The sequence below is a fragment of the Ostrea edulis genome, chromosome 8 (assembly GCF_947568905.1).
Source record: "Ostrea edulis chromosome 8, xbOstEdul1.1, whole genome shotgun sequence".
Classification (NCBI taxonomy): domain Eukaryota; kingdom Metazoa; phylum Mollusca; class Bivalvia; order Ostreida; family Ostreidae; genus Ostrea; species Ostrea edulis.
Window position 1 is genome coordinate 2,936,438 of NC_079171.1, and position 26,435 is coordinate 2,962,872.

The 26,435-nt window shown below is 33.6% G+C and overlaps 1 protein-coding gene across 1 annotated transcript in view; it reads left to right on the plus strand.

Moving 5' to 3' along the window:
• Positions 1 to 26,435, plus strand: part of LOC125660945 (ficolin-2-like) — an 86,951-nt gene continuing 60,516 nt past the window's right edge. The window contains exons 1-4 of the mRNA XM_048892795.2: positions 1 to 104; positions 1,741 to 1,837; positions 9,387 to 9,523; positions 13,921 to 14,017. Coding sequence (XP_048748752.2) covers positions 12 to 104; positions 1,741 to 1,837; positions 9,387 to 9,523; positions 13,921 to 14,017 — 424 coding nt within the window. The 5' untranslated portion in view covers positions 1 to 11. The remainder of the gene's footprint in view (positions 105 to 1,740; positions 1,838 to 9,386; positions 9,524 to 13,920; positions 14,018 to 26,435) is intronic.

Consider the following 26,435-nt stretch of genomic DNA (forward strand, 5'->3'; position numbering starts at 1 on the left):
TTAACATCAAGATGTTGATGTGCGAAATGAGCAGTCAAAAAAGAAATGAAAGCTTGAGTTTAGTCAATGATAGCGACTTTATCTACCAAGAAATACCAGGAGTTGTAAGTATTGCATGTTTACCTTAAATTCCTTAACATAGATTATTTACATCTAGACTGTAATTATGTAAGGGAATGAATAAGTATGCTGTTTACAGCTTGATTACAGCAATGAAATAAACAGAAAATTACCAGAAAACGTAATAAACAGATAAATAATTGTATTCTTACAGGTTAACAACCATAATGTAATGGTCAGATAAATAATTGTATTCTTACAGGTTAACAACCACAATGTAATGGTCAGACAAATAATTGTATTCTTACAGGTTAACAACCACAATGTAATGGTCAGACAAATAATTGTATTCTTACAGGTTAACAACCACAATGTAATGGTCAGATAAATAATTGTATTCTTACAGGTTAACAACCACAATGTAATGGTCAGATAAATAATTGTATTCTTACAGGTTAACAACCACAATGTAATGGTCAGATAAATAATTGTATTCTTACAGGTTAACAACCACAATGTAATGGTCAGATAAATAATTGTATTCTTACAGGTTAACAACCACAATGTAATGGTCAGACAAATAATTGTATTCTTACAGGTTAACAACCACAATGTAATGGTCAGACAAATAATTGTATTCTTACAGGTTAACAACCACAATGTAATGGTCAGACAAATAATTGTATTCTTACAGGTTAACAACCACAATGTAATGGTCAGACAAATAATTGTATTCTTACAGGTTAACAACCACAATGTAATGGTCAGATAAATAATTGTATTCTTACAGGTTAACAACCACAATGTAATGGTCAGATAAATAATTGTATTCTTACAGGTTAACAACCACAATGTAACGGTCAGACAAATAATTGTATTCTTACAGGTTAACAACCACAATGTAACGGTCAGACAAATAATTGTATTCTTACAGGTTAACAACCACAATGCAATGGTCAGATAAATAATTGTATTCTTACAGGTTAACAACCACAATGTAATGGTCAGATAAATAATTGTATTCTTACAGGTTAACAACCACAATGTAATGGTCAGATAAATAATTGTATTCTTACAGGTTAACAACCACAATGTAATGGTCAGATAAATAATTGTATTCTTACAGGTTAACAACCACAATGTAATGGTCAGATAAATAATTGTATTCTTACAGGTTAACAACCACAATGTAATGGTCAGATAAATAATTGTATTCTTATAGCCTGACTAGTACAACGTAATGGTAACACAAATTATCGTGTTGTTTACAGCTTGATTAGTACAATGTAATAGTAACACAAATTATCGTGTTATTTACAGCTTGACTAGAACAATGTATTAGTAATAGACAAATTATCGTGTTGTTTACAGCTGACTAGTACAATGTAATGGTAACACAAATTATCGTGTTATTTACAGCTTGACTAAAACAATGTAATGGTAACAGACAAATTATCGTATTGTTTACAGCTGACTAGTACAATGTAATGGTAGCACAAATTATCATGTTATTTACAGCTTGACTAGAACAATGTATATGTATTAGTAACAGACAAATTATCGTGTTATTTACAGCTTGACTAGAACAATGTATATGTATTAGTAACAGACAAATTATCGTGTTATTTACAGCTGACTAGAACAATGTAATGGTGAGACAAATTATCGTGTTATTTACAGCTTGATTACAGAGACAAGAAATGTGGAAGTCTACCATGTAACCAAAATTCCAAATGTGTGCGAAGAACCTCCAGTCAATATATCTGTATCGCCATAGGTATCTCTACACTACCATCATACATAGGTATCACTACACTACCATCATACCTAGGTATATCTACACTACCATCATACATAGGTACTAGTAGTCTTTATACACTACCATCATACATAGGTACTAGTAGTCTTTATACACTACCATCATACATAGGTACTAGTAGATTTTATACACTATCATCATACATAGGTACCAGTAGTCTTCTGTTTATACACTATCATCATACATAGATTTTAGTAGTCTTTATACACTACCATCATACATAGATACTAGTAGTCTGTATACACTGTCATCATACATAGGTTCTAGTAGTTTTTATACACTACCATCATACATAGGTACTAGTAGTCTTTATACACTACCATCATATATACTAGTAGTTTTTATACAGTACAATCATACATAGGTACTAGTAGTCTTTATACACTACCATCATACATAGGTACTAGTAGTCTTTATACACTATCATCATACATAGGTACTAGTAGTCTTTATACACTACCATCATACATAGATACTAGTAGTCTTCTGTTTATACACTACCATCATACATAGGTACTAGTAGTCTTTATACACTATCATCATACATAGGTACTAGTAGTCTTCTGTTTATACACTATCATCATACATAGGCACTAGTAGTTTTTATACACTATCATCATACATAGGTACTAGTAGTCTTTAAGCACTACCATCATACATAGGTACTAGTAGTCTTTATACAGCACCATCATGCATAGGCACTAGTAATTTTTATACACTACCATCATACATAGATACTAGTATTCTTTAAACACTACCATCATAGATACTAGTAGTCTTTATACACTACCATCATACATATATACTAGTAGTCTGTGTACACTATCATCATACATAGATACTAGTAGTATATATACACTACCATCATACATAAATACTAATAGTCTTTATACACTACCATCATACATAGGTACTAGTAGTCTTTATATACTATCATCATACATAAGTACTAGTAGTCTTTATACACTACCATCATACATAGGTACTAGTAGTCTTTATACACTACCATCATACATATATACCAGAAGTCTTCTGTTTATACACTGTCATCATAGATAGGTACTAGTAGTCTTTATACACTACCATCATACATATATACTAGTAGTCTTCTCTTTATACACTGTCATCATACATAGGTACTAGTAGTCTTTAAACACTACCATCATAGATACTAGTAGTCTTTATACACTGTCATCATACATAGATACTAGTAGTCTGTATACACTACCATCATACCTAGGTACTAGTAGTCTTTATACACTACCATCATACATAGGAACTAGTAGTCTTCTGTTTATACACCATCATCATACATAGATATTAGTAGTCTTTATACACTGCCATAATAGATAGACACTAGTAGTCTTTATACACTACCATCATACATAGATACTAGTAGTCTTTATACACTACCATCATACATAGATACTAGAAAAATTTATACACTACCATCATACATAGATACTAGTAATCTTTATATACTACGATCATACATAGGTACTAGTAGTCTTTATATACTACCATCATACATAGATTCTAGTAGTCTTTATACACTACCATCATACATAGGTACTAGTAGTCTTTATACACTACCATCATACATATATACTAGTAAAATTTATACACTATCATCATACATAGATACTAGTAGTCTTTATATACTATCATCATACATAGATTCTATTAATCTTTATACACTACCATCATACATAGGTACTAGTAGTCTTTATACACTATCATCATACATAGGTACTAGTAGTCATCTGTTTATACACTACCATCATACATAGGTACTAGTAGTCTTTATACACTACCATCATACATAGGTACTAGTAGTCTTTATACACTACCATCATACATAGGTACTAGTAGTTTTATACACTACCATCATATATAGCTACTAGTAGTCTTTATACACTACCATCATACATAGGTACTAGTAGTCTTTATACACTACCATCATACATAGATACTAGTAGTCTTTATACACTACCATCATACATAGGTACTAGTAATCTTTATACACTACCATCATACATAGGTACTAGTAGTCTTTATACACTATCATCATACATAGCTACTAGTAGTCTTTATACACTACCATCATACATAGGTACTAGTAGTCATCTGTTTATACAGTATCATCATACATAACTACTAGTAGTCTTTATACACTACCATCATACATAGGTACTAGTAGTCTTTATACACTACCATCATACATAGGTACTAGTAGTTTTATACACTACTATCATACATAGGTACTAGTAGTCTTATAGAGTACCATCATACATAGGTATTAGTAGTCTTTATACACTACCATCATACATAGATATTAGTAGTCTGTGTACACTATCATCATACATAGATACTAGTAGAATATATACACTACCATCATACATAGATACTAGTAGTCTTTATACACTACCATCATACATAGGTACTAGTAGTCTTTATACACTACCATCATACATAGGTACTAGTAGTCTTTATACACTACCATCATACATAGGTACTAGTAGTCTTTATACACTAACATCATACATAGATACTAGTAGTCTTTATACACTACCATCATACATAGATACTAGTAGTCTTTATACACTACCATCATACATAGGTACTAGTAATCTTTATACATTATCATCATACATAGCTACTATTAGTCTTTATACACTACCATCATACATAGGTACTAGTAGTCATCTGTTTATACACTAGCATCATACATAGATACTAGTAGTCTTTATACACTACCATCATACATAGGTACTAGTAATCTTTATACACTACCAACATACATAGGTACTAGTAGTCTTTATACATTATCATCATACATAGCTACTAGTAGTCTTTATGCACTACCATCATACATAGGTACTAGTAGTTATCTGTTTATACAGTATCATCATACATAACTACTAGTAGTCTTTATACACTACCATCATACATAGGTACTAGTAGTCTTTATACACTACCATCATACATAGATACTAGTAGTTTTATACACTACTATCATACATAGCTACTAGTAGTCTTATAGAGTACCATCATACATAGGTTTTAGTAGTCTTTATACACTACCATCATACATAGATATTAGTAGTCTGTGAACACTATCATCATACATAGATACTAGTAGAATATATACACTACCATCATACATAGGTACTAGTAGTCTTTATATACTATCATCATACATAAGTACTAGTAGTCTTTATACACTGTCATCATACATAGGTACTAGTAGTCTTTATACACTGCCATCATACATATATACTAGTAGTCTTCTGTTTATACACTGTCATCATACATAGGTACTAGTAGTCTTTATACACTACCATCATACATAGATACTAATAGTCTGTATACACTATCATCATACATAGATACTAGTAGTCTTTATACACTGCCATCATACATATTCACTAGTAGTCTTCTGTTTATACACTGTCATCATACATAGGTACTAGTAGTCTTTATACACTACCATCATAGATACTAGTAGTCTGTATACACTGTCATCATACATAGGTACTAGTAGTCTTTATACACTATCATCATACATAAGTACTAATAGTCTTTATACACTATCATCATACATAGGTACTAGTAGTCTTTATACACGATCATCATACATAGATACTAGTAGTCTTTATACACTACCATCATACATAGGTACTAGTAGTTTTATACACTACCATCATACATAGCTACTAGTAGTCTTTATACACTACCATCATACATAGGTACTAGTAGTCTTTATACACTACCATCATACATAGGAACTAGTAGTCATCTGTTTATACACTATCATCATACATAGCTACTAGTAGTCTTTATACATTACCATCATACATAGATACTAGTAGTTTTATACACTACTATCATACATAGGTACTAGTAGTCTTTATAGAGTACCATCATACATAGGTACTAGCAGTCTTTATACACTACCATCATATATAGATATTAGTAGTCTCTGTACACTATCATCATACATAGATACTAGTAGTATATATACACTACCATCATACATAGATACTAGTAGTCTTTATACACTACCATCATACAAAGGTACTAGTAGTCTTTATATACTATCATCATACATAAGTACTAGTAGTCTTTATCCACTACCATCATACATAGATACTAGTAGTCATCTGTTTATACACTATCATCATACATAGGTACTAGAAGTCTTTATACACTACCATCATACATAGATACTAGTAGTTTTATACACTACTATCATACATAGGTACTAGTAGTCTTTATAGAGTACCATCATACATAGGTACTAGTAGTCTTTATACACTACCATCATACATAGATGTTAGTAGTCTGTGTACACTATCATCATACATAGATACTAGTAGTATATATATACTACCATCATACATAGATACTAGTAGTCTTTATACACTACCATCATATAGAGGTACTAGTAGTCTTTATATACTATCATCATACATAGGTACTAGTAGTCTTTATATACTATCATCATACATAAGTACTAGTAGTCTTTATAAACTACCATCATACATAGATACTAGTAGTCTTTATACACTACTATCATACATAGGTACTAGTAGTCTTTATACACTACCATCATACATATATACTAGAAGTCTTCTGTTTATACACTGTCATCATAGATAGGTACTAGTAGTCTTTATACAGTGCCATTATACATATACACTAGTAGTCTTCTGTTTATACACTGTCATCATACATAGGTACTAGTAGTCTTTATACACTACCATCATACATAGGTACTAATAGTTTTTATACACTACCATCATAGATAGGTAATAGTAGTCTTTATACAGTGCCATTATACATAGATACTAGTAGTCTTTATACACTACCATCATACATAGGTACTAATAGTCTTTATACACTAACATCATACATAGATACTAGTAGTCTTTATACACTACCATCATACATAGATACTAGTAGTCTTTATACACTACCATCATACATAGGTACTAGTAGTTTTATACACTACCATCATACATAGGTACTAGTAGTCTTTATACACTACCATCATACATAGATACTAGTAGTCTGTATACACTATCATCATACATAGATACTAGTAGTCTTTATACACTACCATCATACATAGGTACTAGTAGTCTTCTGTTTATACACTGTCATCATACATAGGTACTAGTAGTCTTTATACACTACCATCATACATAGGTACTAGTAGTTTTATACATTACCATCATACATAGGTACTAGTAGTTTTATACACTACCATCATACATAGGTACTAGTAGTTTTATACACTACCATCATACATAGGTACTAGTAGTCTTTATACACTACCATCATACATAGGTACTAGTAGTCTTTATACACTGCCATCATACATATATACTAGTAGTCTTCTGTTTATACACTGTCATCATACATAGGTACTAGTAGTCTTTATACACTACCATCATACATATATACTAGTAGTCTTCTGTTTATACACTGTCATCATACATAGGTACTAGTAGTCTTTATACACTACCATCATACATAGATACTGGTAGTCTGTATACACTGTCATCATGCATAGGTACTAGTAGTCTTTATACACTATCATCATATATAGTTACTAGTAGTCTTCTGTTTATACACTATCATCATACATAGGTACTAGTAGTCTTTATACACTATCATCATACATAGGTACTAGTAGTCTTTATACACTATCATCATACATAGATACTAGTAGTCTTTATACACTATCATCATACATAGGTACTAGTAGTCTTTAAACACTACCATCATACATAGGTACTAGTAGTCTTTATGCACTACCATCATACATAGGTACTAGTAGTCTTCTGTTTATACACTACCATCATAGATAGGTAATAGTAGTCTTTATACAGTGCCATTATACATAGATACTAGTAGTCTTTATACACTACCATCATACATAGGTACTAGTAGTCTTTATACACTATCATCATACATAGGTACTAGTAGTCTTTAAACACTACCATCATACATAGGTACTAGTAGTCTTTATACACTACCATAATACATAGGTACTAGTAGTCTTTATACACTACCATAATAGATAGTCACTAGTAGTCTTCCTCTTATTATACAATTATTTATCAATATTATGCTAAATTTGATCCATATGTGTGTAGCAACATCCCATTATCACGTGCTTACTTAATCCGTGTCCAGGTTTATGAAGGACTGAAATTTTGGGTTAATGTTTTTCTGTTGAATTTTCAAGTTTTGATTTGTGAATAATTCAAAAGTAAAGGTGGTTTCCTAAGAAAACTATGTGCTAAGCATGATATTTCATCAATATTAATACATATAGAATAGTTTTACAATTTTACAAGAATTTCTAATAATTCTTTATTATCTTATGTACTTAAGGACATAGGTCTTGTGTCGTGGCAGGCTTCGGCACGTTAAGAGTATAACATAAACGGTTAAGTTCGAATGAAAAATTATTTTGAAGTATCTATTGATTTTTGCAAAACTCAAAGGCAGTAATCACGTGATATATAAGGCAGTAATCACGTGATATATAAGGCAATAATCACGTGATATATAAGACAGTAATCACGTGATATATAAGGCAATAATCACGTGATATGTAAGGCAGTAATCACCTGATATATAAGTTTTTACAGCTTTTGAAGTGTACTCGTACCTTTTGCGTCTTTTTCCAGAATACCTAATTTCCAACAAAAAGTAGTTCGATATGTTTTGTTGTTTGATATTATGAATAGATTATAATAATGAACAGTGAACCATGATAGGAGAAGACAATGATTAGGGATCAATATCATAATTTCAATAAAGAATACAGTTTATTGGATAACTCATACATACTGAACAATTTATTGGATAACTCGTATATACTGAACAATTTATTGATTACTCGTATATACTGAACAATTTATTGGATAACTCGTATATACTGTACAGTTTATTGGATAACTCATATATACTGAACAATTTATTGGATAACTCATATATACTGAACAATTTATTGGATAACTCGTATATACTGTACAGTTTATTGGATAACTCATATATACTGAACAATTTATTGGATAACTCATATATACTGAACAATTTATTGGATAACTCGTATATACTGAACAATTTATTGGATAACTCGTATATACTGTACAGTTTATTGGACAACTCGTATATACTGTACATTTTATTGGATAACTCGTATATACCGAACATTTTATTGGATAACTCGTATATACCGAACATTTTATTGGATAACTCGTATATACTGAACAATTTATTGGATAACTCGTATATACCGAACATTTTATTGGATAACTCGTATATACCGAACATTTTATTGGATAACTCGTATATACCGAACATTTTATTGGATAACGTGTATATAATGAACAATTTATTGGATAACTCGTATATACCGAACATTTTATTGGATAAATTGTATATAATGAACAATTTATTGGATGTATTTCCATTGCATTGAATCTAGAAGAACCTAAAAGCTGCATGGATATTTTGAGACGGTTCCCTGATAGAAAAGGACAAGATGACATATACACTATAGTCGCTGGTGCTGAGAAGAAATCTGTGTTATGTGACATGAGTACGGATCAGGGAGGGTGGACGGTGAGTTAATATTGATATATACTGACCGGGGAGGATGGACGGTGAGTTAATATTGATATATACTGACCGGGGAGGATGGACGGTGAGTTAATATTGATATATACTGACCGGGGAGGATGGACGGTGAGTTAATATTGATATATACTGACCGGGGAGATTGGACGGTGAGTTAATATTAATATATACTGACCGGGGAGGATGGACGGTGAGTTAATATTGATATATACTGACCGGGAAGGATGGACGGTGAGTTAATATTGATATATACTGACCGGGGAGGATGGACGGTGAGTTATTATTGATATATACTGACCGGGGAGATTGGACGGTGAGTTAATATTAATATATACTGACCGGGGAGGATGGACGGTGAGTTATTATTGATATATACTGACCGGGGAGATTGGACGGTGAGTTAATATTAATATATACTGACCGGGGAGGATGGACGGTGAGTTAATATTGATATATACTGACCGGGGAGGATGGACGGTGAGTTAATATTGATATATACTGACCGGGGAGGATGGACGGTGAGTTATTATTGATATATACTGACCGGGAAGGATGGACGGTGAGTTAATATTGATATATACTGACCGGGGAGGATGGACGGTGAGTTATTATTGATATACACTGACCGGGGAGATTGGACGGTGAGTTAATATTAATATATACTGACCGGGGAGGATGGACGGTGAGTTATTATTGATATATACTGACCGGGAAGGATGCACGGTGAGTTGATATTTTAGGGTTATTGAGCTTATATTGGTGAATATTGGCACGAGCTGACAGCCAACGAATGCCAATATTCACCTATATAAGTTCAATAACCCTCTTATTATAATAGCTAAAGCTTAGTTGTTAAATGATATTCCTTTTCACTCAAACTATTCCAAAATAGACGAGAATTCATCAATATTGTCATCTAAGGTGAAGATGTGCAATGACAGCATGCATTTCTTAACTGTTCAATATTTAACCCGTCATTAATGCATAAAGCAAACTGATTTTGTAAATGGGGGCATCATAATTTATATACAGTAAAACATTTTGCTTAAGTAAATATCAAATACCGGCTCTGTCGGATTCGGAGGACCGTCGTCTGCCATTTTGTCTTGTTTACGTCGTTATGGTAACGTCAATATTGAACACTCATACTCGGAATGATTCGGGCGCATACAATTTACGCAATGCAAAGTTAGCGTTCACTAAATTCTCAGGATATTCAACGATAACATTCTCTAGATTTTACACAGATTTTATAATAGACTATTGATTAGCTATATAATACTGATACATACTGACCGGGGAGAGTGGACGGTGAGTTTATATTGATATATAGTGGGGGTGGAGAGTGAGTTTATATTGATATATAGTGAGGATGGAGAGTGAGTTTATATTGATATATAGTGAGGGTGGAGAGTGAGTTTATATTGATATATAGTGAGGGTGGAGAGTGAGTTTATATTGATATATAGTGAGGGTGTACTGTGAGTTTATATTGATATATAGTGAGGGTGGAGAATGAGTTTACATTGATATATTATGAGGGTGGAGAGAGAGTTTATATTGATATATTGTGAGGGTGGAGAGTGAGTTTATATCAATACATATAGTGAGGGTAGAGGGTGAGATTATATTGATATATAGTGAGGGTGGAGAGTGAGTTTATATTGATATATAGTAAGGGTGGAGTGTGAGTTAATATTGATATATAGTGAGGGTGGAGAGTGAGTTTACATTGATATATTATGAGGGTGGAGAGTGAGTTTATATTGGTATATAGTGAGGGTGGAGAGTGAGTTTACATTGCTATATTATGAGGGTGGAGAGAGAGTTTATATTGATATATAGTGAGTGTGGAGTGTGAGTTAATATTGATATATAGTGAGGGTGGAGAGTGAGTTTACATTGCTATATTATGACGGTGGAGAGTGAGTTTATATTGATATATAGTAAGGGTGGAGTGTGAGTTAATATTGATATATAGTGAGGGTGGAGAGTGAGTTTACATTGATATATTATGAGGGTGGAGAGTGAGTTTATATTGATATATAGTGAGGGTGGAGAGTGAGTTTACATTGCTATATTATGAGGGTGGAGAGTGAGTTTATATTGATATATAGTGAAGGTGGAAAGTGAGTTTATATTGTTATATAGTGAGGGTGGAGAGTGAGTTTATATTGATATATAGTGAGGGTGGAGAGTGAGTTTATATTGATATATAGTGAGGGTGGAGAGTGAGTTTATATTGATATATAGTGAGGGTGGAGAGTGAGTTTATATTGATATATAGTGAGGGTGGAGAGTGAGTTTATATTGATATATAGAAAGGGTGGAGAGTGAGTTTATATTGTTATGTAGTGAGGGTGGAGAGTGAGTTTATATTGATATATAGAAAGGGTGGAGAGTGAGTTTATATTGATATATAGTGAGGGTGGAGAGTGAGTTTATATTGTTATATAGTGAGGGTGGAGAGTGAGTTTATATTGATATATAGTGAGGGTGGAGAGTGAGTTTATATTGATATATAGTGAGGGTGGAGAGTGAGTTTATATTGTTATGTAGTGAGGGTGGAGAGTGAGTTTACATTGCTATATTAAGAGGGTGGAGAGAGAGTTTATATTGTTATATAGTGAGGGTGGAGAGAGAGTTTATATCGATATATAGTGAGGGTGTACTGTGAGTTTATATTGATATATAGTGAGGGTAGAGAATGAGTTTACATTGATATATTATGAGGGTGGAGAGAGAGTTTATATTGATATATTGTGAGGGTGGAGAGTGATTTTATATCAATACATATAGTGAGGGTAGAGGGTGAGATTATATTGATATATAGTGAGGGTGGAGAGTGAGTTTATATTGATATATAGTAAGGGTGGAGTGTGAGTTAATATTGATATATAGTGAGGGTGGAGAGTGAGTTTACATTGATATATTATGAGGGTGGAGAGTGAGTTTATATTGGTATATAGTGAGGGTGGAGAGTGAGTTTACATTGCTATATTATGAGGGTGGAGAGAGAGTTTATATTGATATATAGTGAGTGTGGAGTGTGAGTTAATATTGATATATAGTGAGGGTGGAGAGTGAGTTTACATTGCTATATTATGACGGTGGAGAGTGAGTTTATATTGATATATAGTAAGGGTGGAGTGTGAGTTAATATTGATATATAGTGAGGGTGGAGAGTGAGTTTACATTGATATATTATGAGGGTGGAGAGTGAGTTTATATTGATATATAGTGAGGGTGGAGAGTGAGTTTACATTGCTATGTTATGAGGGTGGAGAGTGAGTTTATATTGATATATAGTGAAGGTGGAGAGTGAGTTTATATTGATATATAGTGAGGGTGGAAAGTGAGTTTACATTGATATATAGTGAGGGTGGAGAGTGAGTTTATATTGTTATATAGTGAGGGTGGAGAGTGAGTTTATATTGATATATAGTGAGGGTGGAGAGTGAGTTTATATTGTTATATAGTGAGGGTGGAGAGTGAGTTTACATTGATATATAGTGAGGGTGGAGAGTGAGTTTATATTGATATATAGTGAGGGTGGAGAGTGAGTTTATATTGATATATAGAAAGGGTGGAGAGTGAGTTTATATTGTTATATAGTGAGGGTGGAGAGTGAGTTTACATTGATATATAGTGAGGGTGGAGAGTGAGTTTATATTGATATATAGTGAGGGTGGAGAGTGAGTTTATATTGATATATAGAAAGGGTGGAGAGTGAGTTTATATTGTTATATAGTGAGGGTGGAGAGTGAGTTTACATTGCTATATTAAGAGGGTGGAGAGAGAGTTTATATTGTTATATAGTGAGGGTGGAGAGAGAGTTTATATCGATATATAGTGAGGGTGTATTGTGAGTTTATATTGATATATAGTGAGGGTGGAGAATGAGTTTACATTGATATATTATGAGGGTGGAGAGAGAGTTTATATTGATATATAGTGAGGGTGGAGAGTGAGTTTATATTGATATATAGTGAGAGTGGAGAGTGAGTTTACATTGCTATATTATGAGGGTGGAGAGAGAGTTTATATTGATATATAGTGAGGGTGGAGAGTGAGTTTATATTGTTATATAGTGAGGGTGGAGAGTGAGTTTATATTGATATATAGTGAGGGTGGAGAGTGAGTTTATATTGATATATAGTGAGGGTGGAGAGTGAGTTTATATTGATATATAGTGAGGGTGGAGAGTGAGTTTATATTGATATATAGTGAGGATCGAGAGTGAGTTTATATTGATATATAGTGAGGGTGGAAAGTGAGTTTATATCGATATATAGTGAGGAAGGAGAGTGAGTTTATATTGATATATTTGTAATGAAATGTAAGCATTGGTAAGAAATACATGCGTTGACATTTTCTTGTAGGTCATTCACCGACGACAAAATATGTCTATTGATTTTTTCCGGAAGTGGAATGAGTACAGAGTGGGATTTGGTGTGGCCTCCTCCAACTACTGGATAGGTGAGTTACCATCTTCACAAGTCAAGGGTGATTAATTCGTTACTAACCCTTGACATCAGTCGCTATATAAAAGTTGGGCTCATTAGACCATTACGCAATCCACAATTAAATAAAACATCCAATGAAATTACTGCATCTTGTTATGGTGTGCATGGATACAAATGACGCGACCTCATACTGCTGATAAACACGGTAATATTTACAAATCACGTTTATTGAGAGTAGATCAAGTTTGGAAACCTCTTTGCTTAAGACAATATTGCTTACACGATTGAATTAGCCAGAAATATAGGTATCAATAGACGTGTTTTTATTTGAATCTTTCGCTTCGCGTTGCTATAAATAGATCCGCATTCTCATTGGTTCCCACTCTTTTGTGGAAACAATCAGAAGGAGCCCACTTTTTGATACTCGCTGATGTTAGTGCGAGGTAGGGAATGATAACCGTTGACGTGTGAGATGGTGAGCTAGTGGTTTTATAATTCAACTACTGCGGAATCATTAGAATTCGTGGTGGCTCAATTTTCGTGGAATTCGTGGGTTACCCCTCACCCATGAATTTACATCCTCAACGAATAAAGAATTATAATTACATCCCAGAGTTATCTTTCTTACAAATATATAAATCCACGAAATTACGTCCCCACGAACCCGTAAAAATTCAGGAATCCACGAAAATCCCCCCCCCTCCCGAGTATTTAAATGATTCTACAGTATCTAACATTCAGTCACCGTGCACGCTTCAGTATCTACACAGCTCCATCCTCTCTCTAACGTCTCAAATCATCTCTATCGTCTCAAATCAATACTGATTGTTTTTTAAATTGATTGTCGGATATCTCTAACGTTTCAAATCAATACTGACCATTTGACTTCCTTTGAAGCAGTTTGTAAAGATGAAATACTGGTTCCGTTTGTAAATTATAGTGCCGTGACCAGGATTCCTGAATACTGATTTTTTAAAAATTGATTGTCTGACATTTATAATGTCTCAAGTGTTCTTTTTGAAATGATTGTCGGGCATTTTTTTCTTGGGAAATAAATAAATGAATAGAAATTCAAAGGTGTAATTTTAACTGAACAGATTTTCCACGTTTTCTTTCTTTGACAACCTATTATTACACTGCAAATCTGTCAAAACAACAATTATCAGTCGGTTTATGATGACATATCTTATAAGATTAATATCAGCCTATGTATGACAATGTCAGTATGTGTATGATGACAATGTCGGTATTTGTATGATGACAATATCGGTATGTATATGATGACAATATTGGTATGTGTATGATAACAATATTGGAATGTGTATGATGACAATATTGGTATGTGTATGATGACAATATTGGTATGTGTATGATGACAATATTGGTATGTGTATGATGACAATATTGGTATGTGTATGATGACAATATCAGTATGTGTATGATGACAATGTCGGTATGTGTATGATGACAATATTGGTATGTGTATGATGACAATATCAGTATGTGTATGATGACAATGTCAGTATGTGTATGATGACAATATCGGTATGTGTATGATGAAAATATCGATATGTGTATGATGACAATGTCAGTATGTGTATGATGACAATGTCTGTATGTGTATGATGATAATGTCAGTATGTGTATGATGACAATATCGATATGTGTATGATGACAATGTCAGCATGCGTGTGATGACAATGTCGGTATGTGTATGATGACAATATCGGTATGTGTATGATGAAAATATCAATATGTGTATGATGATAACGTCAGTCTGAGTATGATGACAATGTCGGTATGTGTATGATGACAACGTCGGTATGTGTATGATGACAATATCAGTATCTGTATGATGACAATATTGCTATGTGTATGATGACAATATTGGTATGTGTATGATGACAATGTCAGTATGTGTATGATGACAATGTCAGTATGTGTATGATGACAATATTGGTATGTGTATGATGACAATATTGGTATGTGTATGATGACAATGTTAGTATGTGTATGATGACAATGTCCATATGTGTATGATGAAAATATTTGTATGTGTATGATGACAATATCGGATTGTGTATGATGACAATGTCGGTGTGTGTATGATGAAAATATCGATATGTGTATGATGACAATGTCAGTCTGAGTATGATGACAATGTCGGTATGTGTATGATGACAATATTGCTATGTGTATGATGACAATGTCGGTATGTGTATGATGACAATGTCAGTATGTGTATGATGACAATGTCGGTATGTGTATGATGACAATATTGGTATGTGTATGATGACAATATTGGTATGTGTATAATGACAATGTCAGTATGTGTATGATGACAATGTCGGTATGTGTATGATGACAATATTGCTATGTGTATGATGACAATGTCGGTATGTGTATGATGACAATGTCAGTATGTGTATGATGACAATGTCGGTATGTGTATGATGACAATATTGGTATGTGTATGATGACAATATTGGTATGTGTATAATGACAATGTCAGTATGTGTATGATGACAATGTCGGTATGTGTATGATGACAATATTGGTATGTGTATGATGACAATGTCAGTATGTGTATGATGACAATGTCGGTACGTGTATCATGACAATATCGGTATGTGTATGATGACAATGTCGGTATGTTTATGATGAAAATATCGATATGTGTATGATGACAATGTCAGTCTGAGTATGATGACAATGTTGGTATCTGTATGATGACAATGTCGGTATGTGTACGATGACAATGTCGATATGTGTATGATGACAATGTCAGTATGTGTATGATGACAATGTCGGTATGTGTATGATGACAATGTCGGTATGTGTATGATGACAATGTCGGTATGTGTATGATGACAATATCAGTATGTGTATGATGACAATATTGGTATGTGTATGATGACAATATCGGTATGTGTATGATGACAATATTGCTATGTGTATGATGACAATATCGGTATGTGTATGATGACAATTTCAGTATGTGTATGATGACAATGTCGGTATGTGTATGATGACAATGTCAGTATGTGTATGATAACAATATTGGTATGTGTACGATGACAATATTGGTTATATGTATGATGACAATGTCGGTATGTGTATGATGACAATATCGGTATGTGTACGATGACAATATTGCTATGTGTATGATGACAATGTCGGTATGTGTATGATGACAATATCGGTATGTGTATGATGACAATATTGGTATGTGTATGATGACAATATTGCTATGTGTATGATGACAATATCGGTATGTGTATGATGACAATGTCAATATGTGTATGATGACAATGTCGGTATGTGTATGATGACAATGTCAGTATGTGTATGATGAAAATATCGATATGTGTATGATGACAATGTCAGTCTGAGTGTGATGACAATGTCAGTATGTGTATAATGACAATGTCGGCATGTGTATGGTGACAATATCGGTATGTGTATGATGACAATATCGGTATGTGTATGATGACAATGTCGATATGTGTATGATGACAATGTCAGTATGTGTATGATGACAATGTCGGTATGTGTATGATGACAATGTCGGAATGTGTATGATGACAATGTCGGTATGTGTATGATGACAATATCAGTATCTGTATGATGACAATATTGGTATGTGTATGATGACAATATCGGTGTGTGTATGATGACAATGTCGATATGTGTATGATGACAATATCGGTATGTGTATGATGACAATGTCAGTATGTGTATGATGACAATGTCGGTATGTGTATGATGACAATATCGGTATGTGTATGATGACAATGTCGGTATGTGTATGATGACAATGTCAGTATATGTATGATGACAATGTCGGTATGTGTATGATGACATTGTCAGTATGTGTATGATGACAATGTCAGTGTGTGTATGATGACAATATCGGTATGTGTATGATGACAATGTCGATATGTGTATGATGACAATATCGGTATGTGTATGATGACAATGTCGGTATGTGTATGATGACAATGTCAGTATGTGTATGATGACAATGTCGGTATGTGTATGATGACAATGTCAGTATGTGTATGATCACAATGTCGGTATGTGTATGATGACAATATCAGTATGTGTATGATGACAATATCAGTATGTGTATGATGACAATATCAGTATGTGTATGATGACAATGTCAGTATGTGTATGATGACAATATCAGTATGACAATATCAGTATGTGTATGATGACAATATCAGTATGTGTATGATGACAATGTCGGTATGTGTATGATGACAATATCAGTATGTGTATGATGACAATATTGCTATGTGTATGATGACAATATTGGTCTGTGTATGATGACAATGTCAGTATGTGTATGATGACAATGTCAGAATGTGTATGATGACAATATTGGTATGTGTATGATGACAATATTGGTATGTGTATGATGACAATGTTAGTATGTGTATGATGACAATGTCCGTATGTGTATGATGACAATATTTGTATGTGTATGATGACAATGTCAGTATGTGTATGATGACAATGTCAGTATGTGTATGATGAAAATATTTGTATGTGTATGATGACAATATCGGATTGTGTATGATGACAATGTCGGTATGTGTATGATGAAAATATCGATATGTGTAAGATGACAATGTCAGTCTGAGTATGATGACAATGTCGGTATGTGTATGATGACAATATTGCTATGTGTATGATGACAATGTCGGTATGTGTATGATGACAATGTCAGTATGTGTATGATGACAATGTCGGTATGTGTATGATGACAATATTGGTATGTGTATGATGACAATATTGGTATGTGTATGATTACAATGTCAGTATGTGTATGATGACAATGTCGCTATGTGTATGATGACAATATTGGTATGTGTATGATGACAATGTCAGTATGTGTATGATGACAATGTCGGTATCTGTATGATGACAATGTCGGTACGTGTATGATGACAATATCGGTATGTGTATGATGACAATGTCAGTATGTGTATGATGAAAGTATCGATATGTGTATGATGACAATGTCAGTCTGAGTATGATGACAATGTTGGTATGTGTATGATGACAATGTCGGTATGTGTACGATGACAATATTGGTATGTGTATGATGACAATATTGGTATATGTATGATGACAATGTCGGTATGTGTATGATGACAATATCGGTATGTGTACGATGACAATATTGCTATGTGTATGATGACAATGTCGGTATGTGTATGATGACAATATCGGTATGTGTATGATGACAATATCAGTATGTGTATGATGACAATATTGGTATGTGTATGATGACAATATCGGTATGTGTATGATGACAATGTCGATATGTGTATGATGACAATGTCGGTATGTGTATGGTGACAATATCGGTATGTGTATGATGACAATGTCAGTATGTGTATGATGACAATGTCGGTATGTGTATGATGACAATGTCGGAATGTGTATGATGACAATGTCGGTATGTGTATGATGACAATATCAGTATGTGTATGATGACAATATTGGTATGTGTATGATGACAATATCGGTGTGTGTATGATGACAATGTCGATATGTGTATGATGACAATATCGGTATGTGTATGATGACAATGTCAGTATGTGTATGATGACAATGTCGGTATGTGTATGATGACAATATCGGTATGTGTATGATGACAATGTCGGTATGTGTATGATGACAATGTCAGTATATGTATGATGACAATGTCGGTATGTGTATGATGACATTGTCAGTATGTGTATGATGACAATGTCAGTGTGTGTATGATGACAATATCGGTATGTGTATGATGACAATGTCGATATGTGTATGATGACAATATCGGTATGTGTATGATGACAATGTCGGTATGTGTATGATGACAATGTCAGTATGTGTATGATGACAATGTCGGTATGTGTATGATGACAATGTCAGTATGTGTATGATCACAATGTCGGTATGTGTATGATGACAATATCAGTATGTGTATGATGACAATATCAGTATGTGTATGATGACAATATCAGTATGTGTATGATGACAATGTCAGTATGTGTATGATGACAATATCAGTATGACAATATCAGTATGTGTATGATGACAATATCAGTATGTGTATGATGACAATGTCGGTATGTGTATGATGACAATATCAGTATGTGTATGATGACAATATTGCTATGTGTATGATGACAATATTGGTCTGTGTATGATGACAATGTCAGTATGTGTATGATGACAATGTCAGAATGTGTATGATGACAATATTGGTATGTGTATGATGACAATATTGGTATGTGTATGATAAGAATGTTAGTATGTGTATGATGACAATGTCCGTATGTGTATGATGACAATTTTTGTATGTGTATGATGACAATGTCAGTATGTGTATGATGACAATGTCGGTATGTGTATGATGAAAATATTTGTATGTGTATGATGACAATATCGGATTGTGTATGATGACAATGTCGGTATGTGTATGATGAAAATATCGATATGTGTAAGATGACAATGTCAGTCTGAGTATGATGACAATGTCGGTATGTGTATGATGACAATATTGCTATGTGTATGATGACAATGTCGGTATGTGTATGATGACAATGTCAGTATGTGTATGATGACAATGTCGGTATGTGTATGATGACAATATTGGTATGTGTATGATGACAATATTGGTATGTGTATGATTACAATGTCAGTATGTGTATGATGACAATGTCGCTATGTGTATGATGACAATATTGGTATGTGTATGATGACAATGTCAGTATGTGTATGATGACAATGTCGGTATCTGTATGATGACAATGTAGGTACGTGTATGATGACAATATCGGTATGTGTATGATGACAATGTCGGTATGTGTATGATGAAAATATCGATATGTGTATGATGACAATGTCAGTCTGAGTATGATGACAATGTTGGTATGTGTATGATGACAATGTCGGTATGTGTACGATGACAATATTGGTATGTGTATGATGACAATATTGGTATATGTATGATGACAATGTCGGTATGTGTATGATGACAATATCGGTATGTGTACGATGACAATATTGCTATGTGTATGATGACAATGTCGGTATGTGTATGATGACAATATCGGTATGTGTATGATGACAATATCAGTATGTGTATGATGACAATATTGGTATGTGTATGATGACAATATCGGTATGTGTATGATGACAATGTCGATATGTGTATGATGACAATGTCGGTATGTGTATGGTGACAATATCGGTATGTGTATGATGACAATGTCAGTATGTGTATGATGACAATGTCGGTATGTGTATGATGACAATATCGGTATGTGTATGATGACAATGTCGGTATGTGTATGATGACAATGTCAGTATATGTATGATGACAATGTCGGTATGTGTATGATGACATTGTCAGTATGTGTATGATGACAATGTCAGTGTGTGTATGATGACAATATCGGTATGTGTATGATGACAATGTCGATATGTGTATGATGACAATATCGGTATGTGGATGATGACAATGTCGGTATGTGTATGATGACAATGTCAGTATGTGTATGATGACAATGTCGGTATGTGTATGATGACAATGTCAGTATGTGTATGATCACAATGTCGGTATGTGTATGATGACAATATCAGTATGTGTATGATGACAATATCAGTATGTGTATGATGACAATATCAGTATGTGTATGATGACAATGTCAGTATGTGTATGATGACAATATCAGTATGACAATATCAGTATGTGTATGATGACAATATCAGTATGTGTATGATGACAATGTCGGTATGTGTATGATGACAATATCAGTATGTGTATGATGACAATATTGCTATGTGTATGATGACAATATTGGTCTGTGTATGATGACAATGTCAGTATGTGTATGATGACAATGTCAGTATGTGTATGATGACAATATTGGTATGTGTATGATGACAATATTGGTATGTGTATGATGACAATGTTAGTATGTGTATGATGACAATGTCCGTATGTGTATGATGACAATATTTGTATGTGTATGATGACAATGTCAGTATGTGTATGATGACAATGTCGGTATGTGTATGATGAAAATATTTGTATGTGTATGATGACAATATCGGATTGTGTATGATGACAATGTCGGTAAGTGTATGATGAAAATATCGATATGTGTATGATGACAATGTCAGTCTGAGTATGATGACAATGTCGGTATGTGTATGATGACAATATTGCTATGTGTATGATGACAATGTCGGTATGTGTATGATGACAATGTCAGTATGTGTATGATGACAATGTCGGTATGTGTATGATGACAATATTGGTATGTGTATGATGACAATATTGGTATGTGTATGATTACAATGTCAGTATGTGTATGATGACAATGTCGCTATGTGTATGATGACAATATTGGTATGTGTATGATGACAATGTCAGTATGTGTATGATGACAATGTCGGTATGTGTATGATGACAATGTCGGTACGTGTATGATGACAATATCGGTATGTGTATGATGACAATGTCGGTATGTGTATGATGAAAATATCGATATGTGTATGATGACAATGTCAGTCTGAGTATGATGACAATGTTGGTATGTGTATGATGACAATGTCGGTATGTGTACGATGACAATATTGGTATGTGTACAATGACAATATTGGTATATGTATGATGACAATGTCGGTATGTGTATGATGACAATATCGGTATGTGTACGATGACAATATTTCTATGTGTATGATGACAATGTCGGTATGTGTATGATGACAATATCGGTATGTGTATGATGACAATATTGGTATGTGTATGATGACAATATTGCTATGTGTATGATGACAATATCGGTATGTGTATGATGACAATGTCAGTATGTGTATGATGACAATGTCGGTATGTGTATGATGACAATGTCAGAATGTGTATGATGAAAATATCGATATGTGTATGATGACAATGTCGGTATGTGTATGATGACAATATCGGTATGTGTATGATGACAATGTCGGTATGTGTATGATGACAATGTCAGCATATGTATGATGACAATGTCGGTATGTGTATGATGACATTGTCAGTATGTGTATGATGACAATGTCAGTGTGTGTATGATGACAATATCGGTATGTGTATGATGACAATGTCGATATATGTATGATGACAATATCGGTATGTGTATGATGAGAATGTCGGTATGTGTATGATGACAATGTCAGTATGTGTATGATGACAATGTCGGTATGTGTATGATGACAATGTCAGTATGTGTATGATCACAATGTCGGTATGTGTATGATGACAATATCAGTATGTGTATGATGACAATATCAGTATGACAATATCAGTATGTGTATGATGACAATATCAGTATGTGTATGATGACAATGTCAGTATGTGTATGATGACAATATCAGTATGTGTATGATGACAATATTGCTATGTGTATGATGACAATATTGGTCTGTGTATGATGACAATGTCAGTATGTGTATGATGACAATGTCAGTATGTGTATGATGACAATATTGGTATGTGTATGATGACAATATTGGTATGTGTATGATTACAATGTCAGTATGTGTATGATGACAATGTCGGTATGTGTATGATGAAAATATTTGTATGTGTATGATGACAATATCGGATTGTGTATGATGACAATGTCGGTATGTGTATGATGAAAATATCGATATGTGTATGATGACAATGTCAGTCTGAGTATGATGACAATGTCGGTATGTGTATGATGACAATATTGCTATGTGTATGATGACAATGTCGGTATGTGTATGATGACAATGTCAGTATGTGTATGATGACAATGTCGGTATGTGTATGATGACAATATTGGTATGTGTATGATGACAATATTGGTATGTGTATGATTACAATGTCAGTATGTGTATGATGACAATGTCGCTATGTGTATGATGACAATATTGGTATGTGTATGATGACAATGTCAGTATGTGTATGATGACAATGTCGGTATGTGTATGATGACAATGTCGGTACGTGTATGATGACAATATCGGTATGTGTATGATGACAATGTCGGTATGTGTATGATGAAAATATCGATATGTGTATGATGACAATGTCAGTCTGAGTATGATGACAATGTTGGTATGTGTATGATGACAATGTCGGTATGTGTACGATGACAATATTGGTATGTGTACGATGACAATATTGGTATATGTATGATGACAATGTCGGTATGTGTATGATGACAATATCGGTATGTGTACGATGACAATATTTCTATGTGTATGATGACAATGTCGGTATGTGTATGATGACAATGTCGGTACGTGTATGATGACAATATCGGTATGTGTATGATGACAATGTCGGTATGTGTATGATGAAAATATCGATATGTGTATGATGACAATGTCAGTCTGAGTATGATGACAATGTTGGTATGTGTATGATGACAATGTCGGTATGTGTACGATGACAATATTGGTATGTGTATGATGACAATATTGGTATATGTATGATGACAATGTCGGTATGTGTATGATGACAATATCGGTATGTGTACGATGACAATATTGCTATGTGTATGATGACAATGTCGGTATGTGTATGATGACAATATCGGTATGTGTATGATGACAATATCAGTATGTGTATGATGACAATATTGGTATGTGTATGATGACAATATCGGTATGTGTATGATGACAATGTCGATATGTGTATGATGAAAATGTCGGTATGTGTATGGTGACAATATCGGTATGTGTATGATGACAATGTCAGTATGTGTATGATGACAATGTCGGTATGTGTATGATGACAATATCGGTATGTGTATGATGACAATGTCGGTATGTGTATGATGACAATGTCAGTATATGTATGATGACAATGTCGGTATGTGTATGATGACATTGTCAGTATGTGTATGATGACAATGTCAGTGTGTGTATGATGACAATATCGGTATGTGTATGATGACAATGTCGATATGTGTATGATGACAATATCGGTATGTGGATGATGACAATGTCGGTATGTGTATGATGACAATGTCAGTATGTGTATGATGACAATGTCGGTATGTGTATGATGACAATGTCAGTATGTGTATGATCACAATGTCGGTATGTGTATGATGACAATATCAGTATGTGTATGATGACAATATCAGTATGTGTATGATGACAATATCAGTATGTGTATGATGACAATGTCAGTATGTGTATGATGACAATATCAGTATGACAATATCAGTATGTGTATGATGACAATATCAGTATGTGTATGATGACAATGTCGGTATGTGTATGATGACAATATCAGTATGTGTATGATGACAATATTGCTATGTGTATGATGACAATATTGGTCTGTGTATGATGACAATGTCAGTATGTGTATGATGACAATGTCAGTATGTGTATGATGACAATATTGGTATGTGTATGATGACAATATTGGTATGTGTATGATGACAATGTTAGTATGTGTATGATGACAATGTCCGTATGTGTATGATGACAATATTTGTATGTGTATGATGACAATGTCAGTATGTGTATGATGACAATGTCGGTATGTGTATGATGAAAATATTTGTATGTGTATGATGACAATATCGGATTGTGTATGATGACAATGTCGGTATGTGTATGATGAAAATATCGATATGTGTATGATGACAATGTCAGTCTGAGTATGATGACAATGTCGGTATGTGTATGATGACAATATTGCTATGTGTATGATGACAATGTCGGTATGTGTATGATGACAATGTCAGTATGTGTATGATGACAATGTCGGTATGTGTATGATGACAATATTGGTATGTGTATGATGACAATATTGGTATGTGTATGATTACAATGTCAGTATGTGTATGATGACAATGTCGCTATGTGTATGATGACAATATTGGTATGTGTATGATGACAATGTCAGTATGTGTATGATGACAATGTCGGTATGTGTATGATGACAATGTCGGTACGTGTATGATGACAATATCGGTATGTGTATGATGACAATATCGGTATGTGTATGATGACAATGTCAGTATGTGTATGATGACCATGTCGGTATGTGTATGATGACAATGTCAGAATGTGTATGATGAAAATATCGATATGTGTATGATGACAATGTCGGTATGTGTATGATGACAATATCGGTATGTGTATGATGACAATGTCGGTATCTGTATGATGACAATGTCAGTATATGTATGATGACAATGTCGGTATGTGTATGATGACATTGTCAGTATGTGTATGATGACAATGTCAGTGTGTGTATGATGACAATATCGGTATGTGTATGATGACAATGTCGATATATGTATGATGACAATATCGGTATGTGTATGATGAGAATGTCGGTATGTGTATGATGACAATGTCAGTATATGTATGATGACAATGTCGGTATG